At 47.5% G+C, this 19,648-nt stretch overlaps 1 protein-coding gene across 1 annotated transcript; it reads left to right on the top strand.

Moving 5' to 3' along the window:
- Positions 1-310: 310 nt before the first annotated feature.
- On the top strand, positions 311-18,970 carry LOC136586508 (patched domain-containing protein 3). Its single transcript, XM_066584627.1, has 4 exons — positions 311-1,069; positions 3,357-3,478; positions 14,316-14,461; positions 15,695-18,970. Exons 1-4 carry the CDS (start codon positions 326-328, stop codon positions 17,530-17,532), a joined length of 2,850 nt encoding a protein of 949 aa, XP_066440724.1. The 5' UTR covers positions 311-325; the 3' UTR covers positions 17,533-18,970.
- The last annotated feature ends 678 nt before the right edge of the window (positions 18,971-19,648 follow it).

The raw sequence follows: 19,648 nt of genomic DNA, 5'->3' as shown, positions 1-19,648 counted from the left end.
TATCTAAAGAACAGAAAATGAAGTGCACTCTCTAATTGACAAAGACAGATACTAATAAACTGAAAGGTAACATGCTTCCATATATTTACATATGCTAGGTGGCAAATTGGAAGCTCTCCAGCAGTCATTTGTATCAAAGTGTGACATTAAAAGTAACATTGAGATTAAAAAAATGAATAATTCTATTTATTGATTTCATTCTGCCATCTGCCTCATCATTCCCCGTTGAAAGAGGGGATTTGCAGGGGGGGGGGGTCATAGTAAACTATAAATATGAGCCTTGACCTATTCCAGAACTGTATTCCCTTGGAGGACTCTGAAGGGCATGAGCATAGACCAGCAAAACATGAGTGGGTGCTATGCGGATTGCTTAGAAAGGCCACTTTCTAGGGGGTTTCGTAAATTAGGTAGACTAATTGCCAGGAATCCCTGGTACTTTGTTATTATTCCTATTATTTTGTCGGTTGGGCTAGGAGTTGGGTTATGTTTCCTGGAACAAAGAGAAATCAACAAGTTGGAAGAGCTCTTCACCCCAGAACCAAGTATCGCAAAGGGTCAGAGAGATTTCATCAAAATGCATTTCCCCATGAACGACTCAGGCCAGTTCTCAGTGCAGCGCATGTACACGGTGGGCACATTTGCTTCTCTCATTGTCATAAGCACATCCAAAAATATTCTCAGTAGGAGCAACTTTGAGGAACTCCTGAAGTTGGATGCAATGGTCCAAAATCTAACCTCGAAGTCTCGCTTAAGGTTCGATCAACTGTGTGCTCAAGTCAACGGTCCCTCCTGCCTACCGACCAACCCTCTACTCAACTTGATGAACAGTAGTACAGAGGAAATCCTAATATCATACCCAGTGCTATCTAATGGGGATTATGTTGGACTGTACATTGGAGGGGTGACCCTAGGTCCTGGTAAAAATTTGCTGAAGGCTAAGGCGCTACGGTTCTTATATTTCCTGAAAGAGGATAATGGAAAAATCCAAAACCTCAGCTTGGAATGGCTGGAGCACTTCATGAAGTCCCTTCCAGGAGAAATAGAAAAATTACATCTAAAGTTTTTGAAGGTAAGTTAAAGGGGTATTTCCATCTTAGTCAAACAATACACATCTTCCATGGTGGTTACAGAAATAGTATAGAACAGACAGTTCGGCTGTTTGTTTTTTTTAAACATGCTGCCTCAGGCATGAGGAGGAGAGCCAGGACAGGGCCTGGGGAGCAGTGTAAATTGATGTGCAGTATGGATTTTAATCACTTTAGCACCATCGAAAGCATATAAACGTCCTGCAATCCTGAAGAGTGTCAAGTCCGCTCCATACCTGGTGGCTACCAGCTATTTATTACAAAATCAGAGTTTGCTCTGATTGCGGTAGTTAACTGCTTAGGTGCTGCAGTCAAAGATGACTGTGTGTCTTAACAGTCAGTGGGAGGGGGGAACACCTTCCCACACTTCATCAGCACCCCCAAAGCAGAATCTGGGGCTGCTGATGGGCTAGCATGGCAGCCCAGAGCCTACTGACGCCTCCCAAGGTTGCCACGCATAGATGCTTATCAAGCTCTGCCTGAAGCATGGCTTGAAAGGCAACATCAAAAATCACCATATACTGCAATGCTACAATATATAAAATGATTGCACGTTCAAGTCGCCTCCAGGGACTAAATAAAAGTGTAAAAAAAAGATTTAGCAAAGTTTTTTTAAATAGATAAAAAAGTTGGAAAAGAAACTCTTATTAAAAAAACAGCTTAACCCTACAAGGAAAAAAATGATTTACTTTTTAAAAAATAGAAAAAACATTTTAAAAACGATATAAATCTGGCATCACCGTAATCGTACCGACCCCTAGAACAAGTTCATCTGTCATTTTTACTTCACTGTAAATGCTGTAAAAACTAAAAACCACGTTATTGCATTTCCTTTTTCATTTCTCTCCACTTAAAAATTTTAAGTTTTCCCGTACATTATAAGGTACATGAAATAATATGCAAAAACAAGCCCTCACACCGCCTTGTCAATGGAAAAATTAAAACGTTACGGCTCCTGGAAGGTGGGAATGAAAAAATCAAAATTGAAAAAAAAAATCTCTATTCCTGAAGTGGTTAAATCTGTAGTTTGTCAATTTATGCTGAAGATTTTCACCAAAGATTTCACCTTTTAAAATCAGGAAATGAAATCAATGGCAAATCTTCGAAAATATCTGCACCCAAATCCACAGCGTATTTTCCACTGAGGAGATTCCGCTATTTGTAGGCGTGGCCTAAGGTCTCACCTCTCACGGTGGATCAATCTTTGGCCAAATCTAAGTCAAAAGTGTCCCATTCATCGGACTTCGCTGCAGATTTTTCCATGCGTGGGTTTTAAATCTGCTTCATGTAAAAAAAAAAAAAAGAGGTGCCATGTTGCTTTTTGATGTGGAATCTGCCTTGGGTTTACTCCACACGAATGAGCCTGATTGAATGCGGTTAAAATCCATGTGCTGATCAGTGGCGGCAGAAGTGAGATTTCCCGTAGAAAACTGCAGTGAAAGCGAGGATTTCTGCAGAGTTAATTAAAAAGAGGGAACAGATTATGGGACTTAATTACAAACAAGCTACTAAAGAGAGGTCCGCAATCCACACATCAATGAAAAGGAAGGTTCAATGTTTTTTATGACATATCAGTAAGTTCCATTTTCTGCCACATACGCTCCACATTTTCAGGAGACATGAATGGACGATCGGTGCTTTTCTGTTTTACATATGTAACCAAGTACAACAAATTTTCTGCGCCATTTGTACATTTGTATGTGATGAGACAACGGTTTTTTGAATCAATGTCGGAATTCACATTGCACTTCAAACACTGGATGCACACTTAGCAAACTCGAGTGGACAAAACAATTTCTTCTGTGCTTTCACCATTTTCCTGTAAATTATAAACGAGAAACAGCGCTGGGGTGTGGCCAAAAATGGAAGTTACTGATAGGTCATTTAAAAAAATTGGAACCTTCCTTTTTCCAGTGATGTGTGGATTGTGTCCCTCTCTTTTGTAGTTTGTAATTAAATCCCAAATCTGCTCCTTCTTTTCGAATAACTCTGTAGTGAGGGGCGTTCCGCCACGTTTTACCTCATTCCCATATCTGTACATCAGATCAGGAAGAGCCCGTCTACTCAGGAAGCATGGAGAGAAAAAATGTACATTGACAGAAAGCAGGAAAGGGAAAGTATTACACCCAGCATGTTATTGGTCCTCCATCTAGTACATACATACGGCAGGTTGTCCTGTATTAACAGTAGGTGATTTTAAAGGATGCCAGTCAGCATCTGCTTGTGAATGCTTCCAAATAATAAGACTAATCCTCTCTGCACCCCTCACAGGTTTATCACTCGACCTCTATCTCTCTTCAGAAGGAGTTTGATGTAAGCACAGAAACTGTTATCCCTTTGTTCTCCATCACCTACGTGGTGACCATATTGTTCTCCATACTGTCCTGCGTCAGGTAAGTGAATCCTGGGGCTGTCTAGATGTTGGTCATATGCTATTCTAGAAGGCTGAGAGAGCAGTATAAATTCACCTCTCATGATCGCACACTGGTGTCAGTGCCAGCCTTGGGGTAGATGGTGCCCTGTGCAGAATTTTTTTTAGTGTCTCCCCTCCATCACATACGAAAAAACCAACGCATAATGCACAGTTCGGATGACTGCATGTTTTCTGCTTATGCAGAAAGTTGCAAGATAGCAGTAAAGATGAGCCAGCATACTCGGTAAGGCGATTTACTCGAGAGAGCATCGTCTTTTTCGAGTAACTGCTGATTCATCCCTGAAAATTCGGGGGTGGGGGCGGCGCGGTGCGGCGGGGGGTGGGGGGGGGTGAGTGAGAGAGATCTCTCTCCCGATCCCCTTCGCAACCCTCCACTCACCCCCGAGCCCCCCCCCCCCCCCCCCGAATCTTCAGGGACGAGCCAGCAGTTACTCAAACAAGACAATGCTCTCTCGAGTAAATCGCCTTACCGAGTATGCGCGCTCATCTCTAGATAGCAGCATACCCATAGCAGAACAGCTCAGTGAATGAATACTGTACCAGAACCAAACTCATAACAAAAACAATTACTGTTCCAGAACTATGCTTAGTGCATAAATACTGCATCAGAACCAAGCCCAGTACATAAATGCAGCAACAGAGCCAAGCTCAAAACATAAATACAGCACCATAAGCAAGCGCAGTGCATAAATACAGCATCAGAACCAAGCCTGGTACATAAATACAGCATCAGCGGTAATGTCATAATCCCACCCCATTCCCTCGTTCTCCCCCTTCCTCCCTTTTAACACTTGTTCACCCAGTTATAATATACAAGATGACTGTAATGACTAATATGTATAAGTTTATTGAAATTGTGTATTACACTCAAGTTGGTTGAGTACAAAAGATATGTAACGTTTTCATTTCAATAAAAAAAACTGGAATAAATACAGCATCAGAACCAAGCACAGTATTACATACAGAACCAGAACCAAGCTTAGTACATAAATACTGTACCAGAACCAAGCTCAGTACATACTGTACCAAAACCATGACATTAATTCAGCACAAGAACCAACCTCAGTACACTGATACAATAACCAAGGACTAGAGATGAGCGAACGCGTTCGTCCGAGCTTGATATTCGTGCGAATATTAGGGTGTTCGGGATGTTCGTTATTCGTAACGAACACCATGCGGTGTTCTGGTTACTTTCACTTCCTTCCCTGAGACGTTAGCGCGCTTTTTTTTGGCCAATTGAAAGACAGGGAAGGCATTACAACTTCCCCCTGTGACGTTCAAGCCCTATACCACCCCCCTGCTGTGAGTGGCTGGGAAGATCAGGTGTCACCCGAGTATAAAAGTCGGTCCCTCCCGCGGTTCGCCTCAGATGCGGTGTGAGTTAGATGAGGGACAGTGCTGTTTGTACCGGAGCTGCTGTAGGGAAAGAATTGGTAGTTAGTGTAGGCTTCAAGACCCCCCAAAGGTCCTTATTAGGGCCACTGATAGCTGTGTGTTGGCTGCTGTTAGCAGTGCCATTTTTTTTTTCTCAAAATCGGCTCTGCAGAGCATTCCACCCTCCATTGATACTGCAGGGAAAGAATTGTATTGATACTGCAGGGAAAGAATATACGCAGTGCTGCCTTTTGGTGGAAAAAAACTGAAAACAAATCTATTTGTCCAGCCTCTGTCCGTCCTTACGCCTGTGGAGACGTGTGAGCTGCGTGAAGAACATTGCTAAATCATACGCACCCAGCTACGCTTTACTGCTGGCTTCGCCATTTGCTTTCCTTAATTGGGAAAAAAAATACCTGCTCTGCCAGAGTTATAATAACTCTGCTACCCTCACGTTCTGTGACACATAAGCAGGGACACAGCACAGTTATTAAACTTCTCATGTTCATTGAATATACGCAGTGCTGCCTGTTGGTGGGAAAAAAATGAAAACAAATCTATTTGTCCAGCCTCTGTCCGTCCTTACGCCTGTGGAGACGTGTGAGCTGCGTGAAAAACATTGCTAAATCATACGCACCCAGCTACGCTTTACTGCTGGCTTCGCCATTTGCTTTCCTTAATTGGGAAAAAAATACCTGCTCTCCAAGAGTTATAATAACTCTGCTACCCTCACGTTCTGTGACACATAAGCAGGGACACAGCACAGTTATTAAACTTAGATAATTCATTCACTAGAGGCAGTGGGGCCTTTCGTTTTCCAAAAAGGGCAAAAATTATATTTGGCCTGCAGTCTTGCGCCAATTTATTTCCTGCCTGTGAAATCAAATCACTGGTAATACAGCATGCTGAGGGGTAGGGGTAGGCCTAGAGGACGTGGACGCGGCCGAGGACGCGGAGGGCCAAGTCAGGGTGTGGGCACAGGCCAAGCTCCTGATCCAGGTGTGTCGCAGCCGACTGCTGCGCGATTAGGAGAGAGGCACGTTTCTGGCGTCCCCACATTCATCGCCCAATTAATGGGTCCACGCGGGAGACGGTTATTAGAAAATGAGCAGTGTGAGCAGGTCCTGTCCTGGATGGCAGAAAGTGCTTCGAGCAACCTATCGTCTACCCGCAGTTCTGCGCCGTCCACTGCTGCCAATCCGAATCCTCTGTCTGCTGCTCCTCCTTCCTCCCAGCCTCCTCACTCCACTACAATAACACCTGCTCAGGAGCGGGAGCACTCCCAGGAACTGTTCTCGGGCCCCTGCTTAGATTGGGCAGCAGCGGTTCCTCTCCCACCAGAGGAGTTTATCGTCACTGATGCCCAACCATTCGAAAGTTCCCGGGGTCCGGGGGAAGAGGCTGGGGACTTCCGCCAACTGTCTCAACAACTTTCTGTGGGTCAGGAGGACGATGACGATCAGACACAGTTGTCTTGCAGTGAGGTAGTAGTAAGGGCAGTAAGTCCCAGGGAGCAGCGCACAGAGGATTCGGAGGAAGAGCAGCAGGACGATGAGGTGACTGACCCCACCTGGTGTGCAACGCTTACTCAGGAGGACAGGTCTTCAGAGGGGGAGTCAAGGGCATCAGCAGGGCAGGTTGCAAGAGGCAGTGCGGTGTCCAGGGCCAGGGGTAGAGGCAGGGCCAGACCGAATAATCCACCAAGTGTTTCCCAAAGCGCCCCCTCGCGCCATGCCACCCTGCGGAGGCCGAGGTGCTCTAAGGTCTGGCAGTTTTTCACAGAGACGCCTGACGACCGACGAACAGTGGTGTGCAACCTTTGTCGCGCAAAGCTCAGCCGGGGAGCCAACACCAACAGCCTCACCACCACCAGCATGCGCAGGCATATGATGGCCAAGCACCCCACAAGGTGGGACAAAGGCCGTTCACCGCCTCCGGTTTGCACCCCTGCCTCTCCCCCTGTGCCCCAACCTGCCACTGAGATGCAACCCCCCTCTCAGGACACAGGCACTACCGCCTCATGGCCTGCACCCACACCCTCATCTCCGCTGTCCTCGGCCCCATCCAGCAGTGTTGTTCAGCGCACCGTTCAGCCGTCGCTTGCGCAAGTGTTCGAGCGCAAGCGCAAGTACGCCGCCACGCACCCGCACGCTCAAACGTTAACCGTCCGCATAGCAAAATTCATCAGCCTTGAGATGCTGCCGTATAGGGTTGTGGAAACTGAGTCCTTCAAAAGTATCATGGAGGCGGCGGCCCCGCGCTACTCAGTTCCCAGTCGCCACTACTTTTCCCGATGTGCCGTCCCAGCCCTGCACGACCACGTCTCCCGCAACATTGTGCGCGCCCTCACCAACGCGGTTACTGCCACGGTCCACTTAACTACGGACACGTGGACAAGCACAGGCGGGCAGGGCCACTACATCTCCCTGACGGCACATTGGGTGAATTTAGTGGAGGCTGGGACAGAGTCAGAGCCTGGGACCGCTCACGTCCTACCCACCCCCAGAATTGCGGGCCCCAGCTCGGTGCTGGTATCTGCGGAGGTGTATGCTTCCTCCACTAAAGCACCCTCCTCCTCCTCCTCCTCCTCTGTCTCGCAATCAAGATGTGTTAGCAGCAGCATGTCGTCAGCAGTCGGTGTCGCGCGGTGTGGCAGCACAGCGGTGGGCAAGCGTCAGCAGGCCGTGCTGAAACTACTCAGCTTAGGCGATAAGAGGCACACGGCCCACGAACTGCTGCAGGGTCTGACACAGCAGACCGACCGCTGGCTTGCGCCGCTGAGCCTCCAACCGGGCATGGTCGTGTGTGACAACGGCCGTAACCTGGTGGCGGCTCTGCAGCTCGGCAGCCTCACGCACGTGCCATGCCTGGCCCACGTCTTTAATTTGGTGGTTCAGCGCTTTCTGAAAAGCTACCCACGCTTGTCAGACCTGCTCGTAAAGGCGCGCCGGCTCTGCGCACATTTCCGCAAGTCCCACACGGACGCTGCCACCCTGCGCACCCTGCAACATCACTTTAAGCTGCCTGTGCACCGACTGCTGTGCGACGTGCCCACACGGTGGAACTCTACGCTCCACATGTTGGCCAGGCTCTATGAACAGCGTAGAGCTATAGTGGAATACCAACTCCAACATGGGCGGCGCAGTGGGAGTCAGCCTCCTCAATTCCTTTCAGAAAAGTGGGCCTGGTTGGCAGACATCTGCCATGTCCTTGGTAATTTTGAGGAGTCTACCCAGGTGGTGAGCGGCGATGCTACAATCATTAGCGTCACCATTCCTCTGCTATGCATCTTGAGAAATTCCCTGCAAACCATAAAGGCAGCTGCTTTGCGCTCGGAAACGGGGGCGGGGGAAGACAGTATGCCGCTGGATAGTCAGGGCACCCTCCTGTCTATTTCTCAGCGCGTACAGGAGGAGGAGGAGGAGCATGAGGAGGATGAGGAGGAGGGGGAAGAGACAGCTTGGGCCGCTGCTGACGGTACACCGGCTGATTGCCTGTCATCCTTTCAGCGTGTATGGCCTGAGGAGGAGGAGGAGGAGGAGGAGGATCCTGAAAGTGATCTTCCTAGTGAAGACAGCCATGTGTTGCGTACAGGTACCCTGGCACACATGGCTGACTTCATGTTAGGATGCCTTTCTCGTGACCCTCGCGTTGCACGCATTCTGGCCACTACGGATTACTGGGTGTACACACTGCTCGATCCACGGTATAAGGAGAACCTGCCCACTCTGATTCCCGAAGAGGAAAGGGGTTCGAGAGTGTTGCTATACCACAGGACCCTTGCGGACAAGCTGATGGTAAAATTCCCAGCCGACAGCGCTAGTGGCAGAAGGCGCAGTACCGAGGGCCAGGTAGCAGGGGAGGTGCGGAGATCGAGCAGCATGTACATCCCAGGCAGTGCAACAGTCTTTAAGGGCCTGGCCAGCTTTATGGCTCCCCACCAAGACTGTGTCACCGCTCCCCAGTCACGGCTGAGTCGGCGGGAGCACTGCAAAAGGATGGTGAGGGAGTACGTAGCGGATCGCACGACCATCCTTGGTGACACCTCTGCCCCCTACAACTACTGGGTGTCGAAGCTGGACACGTGGCCTGAACTCGCGCTGTATGCCCTGGAGGTGCTTGCTTGTCCTGCGGCTAGCGTGTTGTCGGAGAGGGTGTTTAGTGCGGCTGGGGGAATCATCACAGATAAGCGTAGCCGCTTGTCAACCGACAGTGCCGACAGGCTAACACTCATCAAGATGAACAAAGCCTGGATTTCCCCAGACTTCTGTTCTCCACCAGCGGACAGCAGCGATACCTAAACAATACGTAGGCTGCACCCGCGGATGGAAGCTACGTTCTCTCTCACCATCCAAAACGGGGACATTTCTGCTTCATCAATCTGTGTCTAATATTCCTCCTCCTTCTCCTCCTGCTCCTCCTCCTTAAACCTCACGTAATCACGCTGAACGGGCAATTTTTCTTAGGGCCACAAGGCTCACTCAAATAATTTTTCAGAACAATTTTTATAAGTTTCAATGCTCTTAAAAGCGTTGGAACTTTAACTTGAACCAATTTTTCGTTACACTGGGCTGCCTCCAGGCCTAGTTACCACTTAAGCCACATTAACCAAAGCGATTAATGGGTTTCACCTGCCCTCTTGGCTGGCCATGGCCAATTTTTGGGATGTACATTAGTACTGTTGATACAGCAATTTTTGTGGGCCCTCGCCTACAGTGCAATCAAATTAATTTTTAGCCCACCTGCATTACAGCTGACGTTACCTCAGCTGTGTTGGGCAATGCAATGGGATATTTCTATGTACCGCCGGTGGCTTCCTGGCACCCACCCAGGCAGTGGGTCCACAGGGAGTTAAACCTACATGTGTCCACTTGTAAAGAACCCCAGTCTGACTGGGGCATGCAGTGTGGGCCGAAGCCCACCTGCATTAAGCACGACATTACTACCTCAGCTGTGTTGGGCAATGCAATGGGATATTTTTGTGTACCGCCGGTGGGTTCCAGGGAGCCACCCATGCTGTAGGTGCACACTGAGTTTTTAATACATCTGTACACTTCTAAAGAACCCGTCTGACTGGGGCATGCAGTGTGGGCCGAAGCCCACCTGTATTACGCACGACATTACTACCTCAGCTGTGTTGGGCAATGCAATGGGATATTTCTATGTACCGCCGGTGGCTTCCTGGCACCCACCCAGGCAGTGGGTCCACAGGGAGTTAAACCTACATGTGTCCACTTGTAAAGAACCCCAGTCTGACTGGGGCATGCAGTGTGGGCCGAAGCCCACCTGCATTAAGCACGACATTACTACCTCAGCTGTGTTGGGCAATGCAATGGGATATTTCTATGTACCGCCGGTGGCTTCCAGGCACCCACCCAGGCAGTGGGTCCACAGGGAGTTAAACCTACATGTGTCCACTTGTAAAGAACCCCAGTCTGACTGGGGCATGCAGTGTGGGCCGAAGCCCACCTGCATTAAGCACGACATTACTACCTCAGCTGTGTTGGGCAATGCAATGGGATATTTTTGTGTACCGCCGGTGGGTTCCAGGGAGCCACCCATGCTGTAGGTGCACACTGAGTTTTTAATACATCTGTACACTTCTAAAGAACCCGTCTGACTGGGGCATGCAGTGTGGGCCGAAGCCCACCTGTATTACGCACGACATTACTACCTCAGCTGTGTTGGGCAATGCAATGGGATATTTCTATGTACCGCCGGTGGCTTCCTGGCACCCACCCAGGCAGTGGGTCCACAGGGAGTTAAACCTACATGTGTCCACTTGTAAAGAACCCCAGTCTGACTGGGGCATGCAGTGTGGGCCGAAGCCCACCTGCATTAAGCACGACATTACTACCTCAGCTGTGTTGGGCAATGCAATGGGATATTTTTGTGTACCGCCGGTGGCTTCCTGGCACCCACCCAGGCAGTGGGTCCACAGGGAGTTAAACCTACATGTGTCCACTTGTAAAGAACCCCAGTCTGACTGGGGCATGCAGTGTGGGCCGAAGCCCACCTGCATTAAGCACGACATTACTACCTCAGCTGTGTTGGGCAATGCAATGGGATATTTCTATGTACCGCCGGTGGGTTCCAGGGAGCCACCCATGCTGTAGGTGCACACTGAGTTTTTAATACATCTGTACACTTCTAAAGAACCCGTCTGACTGGGGCATGCAGTGTGGGCCGAAGCCCACCTGTATTACGCACGACATTACTACCTCAGCTGTGTTGGGCAATGCAATGGGATATTTCTATGTACCGCCGGTGGCTTCCTGGCACCCACCCAGGCAGTGGGTCCACAGGGAGTTAAACCTACATGTGTCCACTTGTAAAGAACCCCAGTCTGACTGGGGCATGCAGTGTGGGCCGAAGCCCACCTGTATTACACACAACATTACTACCTCAGCTGTGTTGGGCAATGCAATGGGATATTTCTATGTACCGCCGGTGGCTTCCTGGCACCCACCCAGGCAGTGGGTCCACAGGGAGTTAAACCTACATGTGTCCACTTGTAAAGAAACCCAGTCTGACTGGGGCATGCAGTGTGGGCCGAAACCCACCTGCATTAACCCTTTCCAGTCCACTGTGTGACCTGTGAAGACATTAGGGTTTAAGGCTGTACAGCTCCGTTGTTGGTAGACGTCCGTCGGGGTTCTCTTACTGTATATTGCCAGCCTCTCTGCTGTCGGAGCCTATCCTACGTGTCAGCTCATGCAGTACTGGTTTTAGCCAGTATATAGCGCCGTTGTATAACAGCAGAAAAAGAGTAAGCCCCCTAGGAAAACCATATACAAATTGGATTGGAAAGGGTTAAGCACAACATTACTACCTCAGCTGTGTTGGGCAATGCAATGGGATATTTCTATGTACCGCCGGTGGCTTCCTGGCACCCACCCATGCTGTAGGTGCACACGGAGTTTTTACTACATCTGTACACTTCTAAAGAACCCCAGTCAGACTGGGGCATGCAGTGTGGGCCGAAGCCCACCTGCATTAAGCACGACATTACTACCTCAGCTGTGTTGGGCAATGCAATGGGATATTTCTGTGTACCGCCGGTGGGTTCCAGGGAGCCACCCATGCTGTGGGTCGACAGGGACTTCACAATAGGGAGTTGTACCTGCCTGTGTCTATGAATTAAAAAGCCCGGTCTGACTGGGGCATGCAGACACCTTGACAGAATGAATAGTGTGTGGCACATAGGTTCCCCATTGCTATGCCCACGTGTGCAGCTCCTGATGGCGGTGGCACAGGATTCTATTTCTCATTGCTTCTGTACAGCATTGTGGGCTATCGCTCCGCCACTTTTAAAGAGGGTCGCTGCCTAGCCGTGCCAACCTCTGCAGTGTGTGCCTGCGGTCCCTCGTCATGGCAGACGCAATTCTAAATAGACATGAGCGTGGTGTGGCATGAGGGCAGCTGAAGGCTGCCCAGGGACACTTTGGTGTGCGCTGTGGGGGGGAGGGGGGGGCGGTTGGGCAGCATGTAACCCAGGAGAAGTGTCAGTGGAGTGTCATGCAGGCAGTGATTGTGCTTTGTTGGAGGTAGTGTGGTGCTTAGCAAAGGTATGCCATGCTAATGAGGGCTTTTCAGAAGTAAAAGTTGTTGGGAGGGGGGGGGCCCACTCTTGCCGGTATTGTGGCTTAATAGTGGGACCTGTGAACTTGAGATGCAGCCCAACATGTAGCCCCTCGCCTGCCCTATCCGTCACTGTGTCATTCCCATCACTTTCCTGAATTGCCCAGATTTTCACACATGAAAACCTTAGCGAGCATCGGCGAAATACAAAAATGTTCTGGTCGCCCATTGACTTCAATGGGGTTCGTTACTCGAAACGAACCCTCGAGCATCGCGGGAAGTTCGTTCCGAATAACGAGCACCCGAACATTTTGGTGTTCGCTCATCTCTACCAAGGACATAATAGAGGAAGATCATCTGATTGGGTGGACCTAATGGGTGAGATCGCCCCAGCCTGCATTCTCCGGTACCCATTCTACAAGTTATAAATGTATAATTTATACCAAAAACTGGCATAAATTATACTATGTCAGACTTGGCGTACATTTTTCTGAAGGCGCATGGAGGAGACTGGGATATGCTGATTACATGACGGTGTGCGCCTCTCCATGTATTAAGCACATGGTGCTGGGGAAACTGTACTAAGGCCTATTGCACACAGGCGTATTTGCACTGTGGGATCCGGAGCGAGCGTTGGCCTCCAGATCCCGCAGCAAATGCAGCCCATAGGACATGCCCACGAGCGAAAATCAACTACGATATTCCGGGGTGGAAATCGCAGCATGCCCTATTTCAGTGCCAGCCTGGCATGGCCACATCATCGCTGACGTGCCGGCTCTGTACTGCGCATGTACGGCTGTACGCCAGCCGGCACATCCACAGCGCAGAGTGAAGGCTCCGGACAGGTAAGCTGGAAGTCACTGCAGGGGCACATGGTCGCATCCCACTGTGAGAATCTCGCAGTTGGAATCAGACCCGTCTGCATTCGGCTTAAGTCCGATGTTGGAAATGCCGGGTTTAGTAAATTTCCTCCAGTGTTGATAAATTTGGTGCTGAGTCACTTTGTTCACCATCCAGCTACTGGAGAGAGATTGAAACTAATTGTGAGACTTTTTAAAAAGTCACATGTCATAATTGACTCTAAATTCTGGCCAGGCAACAAGCCACGCCCACTTTACTAGACACTTCTAACAAGTGGAGTGAGAGGCGGGACATATGTTCTTTTCGGCACAAATCAATGCTAAGGCTGGGCTTCCACAAACAGGTCCGATTCCACATGCAGATTTCCGAAGACCTGTGGCCATTTGCAGAAAGTAATTGCGAATGATCGCGGAAGATCGTGGATGCGAGCGTTTTTCCACACATATATACGCTATCCGCGGTGTATCGTCCGCGCAGAAAAAAGATCTCTCTCACTCGGCTTTTTCATCTATTTTCTTTTGAAGTTGCGAGTGTTTCTGATGCTCATACGCAATGTTAATAGCATATGAGCGTCGGAATACTTGCATACTCTTCAACGGGGGCCGTCCGCGCAGAATCTTCACTAAAATAGAGCACGCTGCCATTTTTTCCCGCTCACGGAATAGACAATTTGTAGCCATGAGTGTGAACGAAAAATCAAAAATACATGCCTTTCAATGCCCGCGTTTACCCACAAATCTTCCGTGCGGACGGTGATCATGGATTCTGCAATTAAACTTTGTTCGTGTGAGACTCCCCCAAGTTTGTCTAAATTGATTTTCATGAAAAAAGGTGCAACTTACACCAGAATTCTGCCCCAACACCCGCAATAAACGTGCGCCAATATTTACTTCTCCCCTTCATTCCGCTTTGGATATTATATAAATCACTTTAGTAATTCTGAAATGAACAAAAAAATTCTCTGTGCTTTGTTTTAGCCTAGACAATGTAAGAAATAAGATTTGGCTGACCACCATCGGAGTGCTGTCCCCCGGATTAGCCATTCTGACCAGTTTCGGGTTGCTGTTATTGTGTGGAGCCCCATTTGCTAGGACAGTTGCAAATGCGCCCTTTCTTATCCTTGGTAAGAAAAAACTGTCACTTTACTGTTCTGTGTTTATAAAATGTGTAAGAAAAGTATTAATTCAAGTTGGTTCCTGTCCCCAGAGGAGCTTATCGTCTACTGTACATTCTCTTGCGCAATGTCTTTTAAGCGATAATCGTTGTGTGCATTTAGCAAGGTGATCGCTCAAGTTTTGAGCGATCACTTTGCGCTCCGAGCGGGTATACAGAAGACAAATGAGGCTGCTTGTCTTCTGCATCCAGCTCTTCTCTTCTCAGAGTATAACAGCTGAGCGCTCCGACTGGGGTATACAGAACACAGGTGGACCGCTGTGTTCTTCATACCCCGACTGTTCACAGAGTGCTCAGCTGGTATACAGCTGTGCGCTCCGTGCAGGGTATGAAGAGCACAGCTGGACTGCTTGTGTTCAGGGAGCGGGATACAACTGAAACAATAGTATCAGCTGTATCCCACTGTGTACACCTGATAAGGCTAATTGTTCTCTTTCAGCATGCTGAAAGAGAACGATCAACGATTCATTGACGAAACCTGACGATGTCAGTGCAGTTAGACCCAACGATTCTCACTCAAAAGACGGCTTTGAGCGATTTTTGAGCGAGAATCGTTGAGTCTTAATGGGCCTTTAGACCAGCAAGATCTGTTGATTCACTATCCTAACAAAAGGAACTGCAGACCTGAGCAAGATATTAAAAATTTCATAGAGTTTCTTAGGCGCATATCACATCGGATACTCTCCACGACATACTTTCTACTAATGTCTGATCAACTTCAGTTGGTATTTCCCTCCATTCATCCTGCAAGCATCTGGCATTGCGACTCAATTAGCATACCAGGACAGGACGTCCCATAACAGGAGCAGCGAGTGCAGGAGCAGTGCAGCTCTCTCATTGATTGCAATAGCAGTGAAGCCAGCACCCGTACTTCCTCCCCTGTCCGCTGATGATGACATCGGACCCACTGCACTGGACAGTAGATAGGTCATCAGTTGACACCAGCCCAGACAACCCCTTTAATATTGTATGTAGCCTGATGGCACTGGCTTTAATATGTTTAGTTACATATTTGGCATTATTTATATAGAACCAACATATTTCACAGCGCTCTTCCCATCCTTGACCATTCATATAATGGAACTCACAATTTCATATCCCGATCACAGAATGTCTGGATCCTTCGTTGACTGATTCTGTAGTAAATAACACAGTAGTTGCTCTCCCTTTTTTCTTGTCATAGGCGTCGGGGTGGACAATATGTTCATTATAATCTCCTGTTGGCAGCAAACGAAGGTGACGAGTACACTAGAAGAACGAATGGCTGACACATACCAGGAAGCGGCGGTGTCCATCACCATCACTACTCTGACGGATGTCCTTGCATTCTACATCGGGATAATGACCCACTTCCCCTCTGTGCAATCCTTCTGCATCTACACGGGAACTGCGCTGGTCTTCTGCTATATCTACTGCATAACTTTCTTTGGCGCAGTATTGGCTTTGAACGGGATACATGAGAACAACAACCGGCATTGGTTAATTTGTATGAAAGTGGACGATAAAAAGGACGATAAAAAGAGCCCGTTGTATAATGCGTGTTGTGTTGGGGGATCGTACGACCCAACCCGGGAGACTGAAGTTGAACATCCAATCACTGTATTCTTTTATAGGTACTACGGCCCACTTCTTACAAAACTGTGGCCAAAGGTAGTCGTGTTAGTCGTGTATCTGTTATATTTATCTGCCAGTATTTATGGGTGCGTTCAGATACAAGATGGAATCGATATTCGAAGTTTGGCTAATGCCAATTCTTCCTTGACCGAATTTTATGATGTAGAAGCTTTATATTTTTCTAAGTATGGTCCAACGATTATGGTGGTTGTGACGAATAAAGCCGATTACTGGGATATAGAGACTAGGGAGATCATTGAAGCTTGCATGCAAGAGTTAGAAAAGGACCGCTATATAGCCAAGGACTATACTACGTCTTGGTTGAGAACATATGACAAAATCGCAAAGGAGGAAAATCTGAACATAAGCACCAAGGAGAATTTCATGAAACATTTAAATCGACTTTATCTAAATTTTTCTCAATTTAAACAGGACATCAAAATGGATGGTTATGAGATTAAGACCTCCAGGTTCTTCATCCAGGCCGTTAGTATAGTCACCGTGGATGATGGTAAAAACATGTTAAACCACTTACGAGACGTCACAGCCAATTGCAATGTGGAAGTGTTCGTCTATCACCCCTTATTCATATACCTGGACCAGTACATTGTAATCATCCAAAACACAATTCAAAATATCATAGTCGCGACGGTGGTCATGCTGGTCATTTCGGTTCTGTTCATACCGGACCCGTTATGCTCCTTGTGGGTGACATTTGCAATTGCATCCATTATAGCTGGTGTGACCGGCTTCATGTCCTTCTGGAAGGTCAACTTAGACTCAATCTCGATGATAAATCTGGTTATCTGCATTGGGTTTTCTGTCGATTTTTCAGCTCATATTGTATATGCGAGTGTTGCTAGTCGGAAGCCAAACGCAAACCAGAGAGTGATTGATGCCCTGCATGTCCTGGGCTACCCTGTCGTACAAGGGGCTCTGTCAACAATTTTAGGCATTGCTGCACTTTCTGCGGCCCAAAGTTATATCTTCAGAACTTTTTTTAAGATCATGCTCCTCGTTATCACATTTGGGGCACTTCATGGGTTGGTATTTATACCCGTGTTTTTAATGGCAGTAGGAGCTTGCAGAGAAACAGACAACGGCAAAGTAGAGCCTGAAAATGCCGAAGATAAAAGTACTAAAGTTTTGCCGCCTGCGGTTATTTATAAAGTTCATCCTTTAGCGTCTGAAATCCAAATGAGAAGACCAGAAATGAGTTTGCCAGGGTATGCCATTTCAACATCCAATGTGAGGGACTATAGTAGTCTGGATGGGAATTGCTTCTGTATGAGTTGGCAGGGAAGCATTTACTCTGTTCATCCAGATGCCAAACAAATAGGCAATGATCATGCCAACAGGCTGGTGGAGTATAGAAGGAGAATGCTCGAAGTTTACCTGGACCATTAAACTGATCATGACTGTCACTGAGTATCATCGGTGGTGGTCAATACAAAATGTATACACAAGTTATGGGCTTCTGGAGCCAAAAATTACACAATTGTGCAATTATGTTAGTGTTTTCTCGTGATTCTCATATCAAACTGAAAATAATTTACAGTTACTACATGCTGCAGAGGTCTAGCTTAGAGACGTTTTACACAGGACGACCGTCGGGCACTTCAGCGTCCAAAAGCCATTCCAACAATTATCACTCCTATGCCTTCTTAATGGAGCGAGGATTGCTCAGTGAATGGAGGCTGGCAGGCCGGAATGAGCTCCTTCCCATCCGCCTTCATTTTCAGTATGCAGGCCGTCGTTGATAGATAGATAAATGACAGACTGCTTGTATAGGCTGATCGTCATTTGATTTTTATGCATGCAGAAACCAAATGACAGATTAAACATCGCTCGTTCAGTCACTGCTGCCACTTATATTGAACGATCACGGCTCAGTTTCTCGCTGGATCGTGTAAAACGGCTCTTAGTTTGCCTTCTACTAACAAGCCAAACCTTATAGGGTAGTTCCCAAATAGTATAGCCCAAATAACGCTGCAAGAGCGTTACCCTAATAACTCCATCTAATAGACTGCTACTCAGCCGCATCGACGCCATGCATGTGCATGATCACTCAGAGCGGTGCACACAGATTGCAGTGGAATGCATGACATTTCTAGTGGGCGGAGCTAGAGATGTCACTACGGATGGAAAGGGAGCGAGGCCGGACTACAGACAGAGGTGGACTGCCTATTGGACGGTCCAGGGTTAATTTGCATATGGCGTGAAACACTATCGAGGAGGGATATCTCAGCAATGGAAGCAGACTGGAAACTGATAGAGGTATTTTTGGATTCATCATAACAGCACATGGAGCCACGTCATCTTCCCGCATCACTATAATTAGGTGACAGCCCCCTCCTTTCCTCATACCTCCTCTTCTACATACACTAGTAATGGAGGAGAGACAAAATAAATGTCCCAGGAACACATATGATTTTTTTTTTCCCTTTGAATTGCTATATGGAAAATAATGGGATCTAGACAGAGGAGCGGATGGCGGTCTGCGGTTCCAGTATCTATTTAGTTTTATCACTTTGGAATCCCTATAAAAGTAGTAACAGCAAAAAAGACTCCTCGCTACAGCTCAATCTATTATATTAGGAATACCAATAATACTACTAGTACCTGGAAAGAAAGAAAAAAGGCTACCAAGTGGCAAAAGCTGAAATTACCAAATCTGTTTCATTTTGTTTGTGTGTGCAATGATGTAATCATTATTAGTAGGCGGATCACTTTCTTATTGTATGTTCTTTAGTTATTGTGTAATATTCTACATGTAAACTGTCACTTTACGACGTGATCGGCGTCTTTGCCGACGTCCAACTGATTTTCTTTGATACAAATAAATACGGACACAGTTCAGCGACTGGTCGTCTCTTCTATTCTCTTTATAATAGAACGAGAACACCTGCAAAGTCGTCATGCAAAATCCTACACAGTGTTTGTACATGTTGCAAAGTCGTATTTCCAACCAAAAAAACCTGATTTTCCTTGGAACGTGGCCTGGGGTCCCTTGAGAGTCAGCAATTACTAGGAACTGTCAACCAAGAAGGCAAATCAGTCAGAACCCTTAGCCACAGCTTAAAACGGGGGTTGATGAGGTGCTTCACCCTTGTGGAGGTATTAAGATGACCTGTGTTACATTTGTTATTCAGGGGTTAATAGTGAGTAGTCTAAATATCGTAAAAGCAGGGTGTCCTTGATACTGGGGGCTTGAGTGCCTTCTGAAGAACATATTTAGTCATTGTATCCGCATTCCTCAAGGCCCTTTTACATGGGTTGACAGCCTTTCAAATGCCTGCACTTGTAGTTCTTGTATTTTGCAAATAAAAGAACTACAAGTTGAAGGAAACCAATATGGCTCGACAAGACTTTAAGGGGGGGGGGGGGGGTCTATAAGCGAGAAAAAGAAAGTGTTTAAATTACTACAACAAGAAGGCAGTGAAGAAGCGCTGAAAACATACAGCAAGAAAAATAAATTATGTAAAGAAAAGAGCAAAATTGCCAAGGAGGAGGCAGAGAGACT

Source organism: Eleutherodactylus coqui, chromosome 12 (assembly GCF_035609145.1).
Source record: "Eleutherodactylus coqui strain aEleCoq1 chromosome 12, aEleCoq1.hap1, whole genome shotgun sequence".
Taxonomy (NCBI): Eukaryota; Metazoa; Chordata; class Amphibia; order Anura; family Eleutherodactylidae; genus Eleutherodactylus; species Eleutherodactylus coqui.
This window is presented reverse-complemented; position numbering and strand designations above follow the sequence as displayed.

Excerpts from the sequence above, each read along its gene's own strand:
- LOC136586508 (XM_066584627.1), top strand. The coding sequence starts at position 326 with ATGAGCATAGACCAGCAAAACATGAGTGGGTGCTATGCGGATTGCTTA. Across the intron at positions 1,070-3,356 it reads TACATCTAAAGTTTTTGAAG|GTTTATCACTCGACCTCTAT; the intron begins GTAAGTTAAAGG and ends CACCCCTCACAG. Across the intron at positions 3,479-14,315 it reads TCCATACTGTCCTGCGTCAG|CCTAGACAATGTAAGAAATA; the intron begins GTAAGTGAATCC and ends GCTTTGTTTTAG.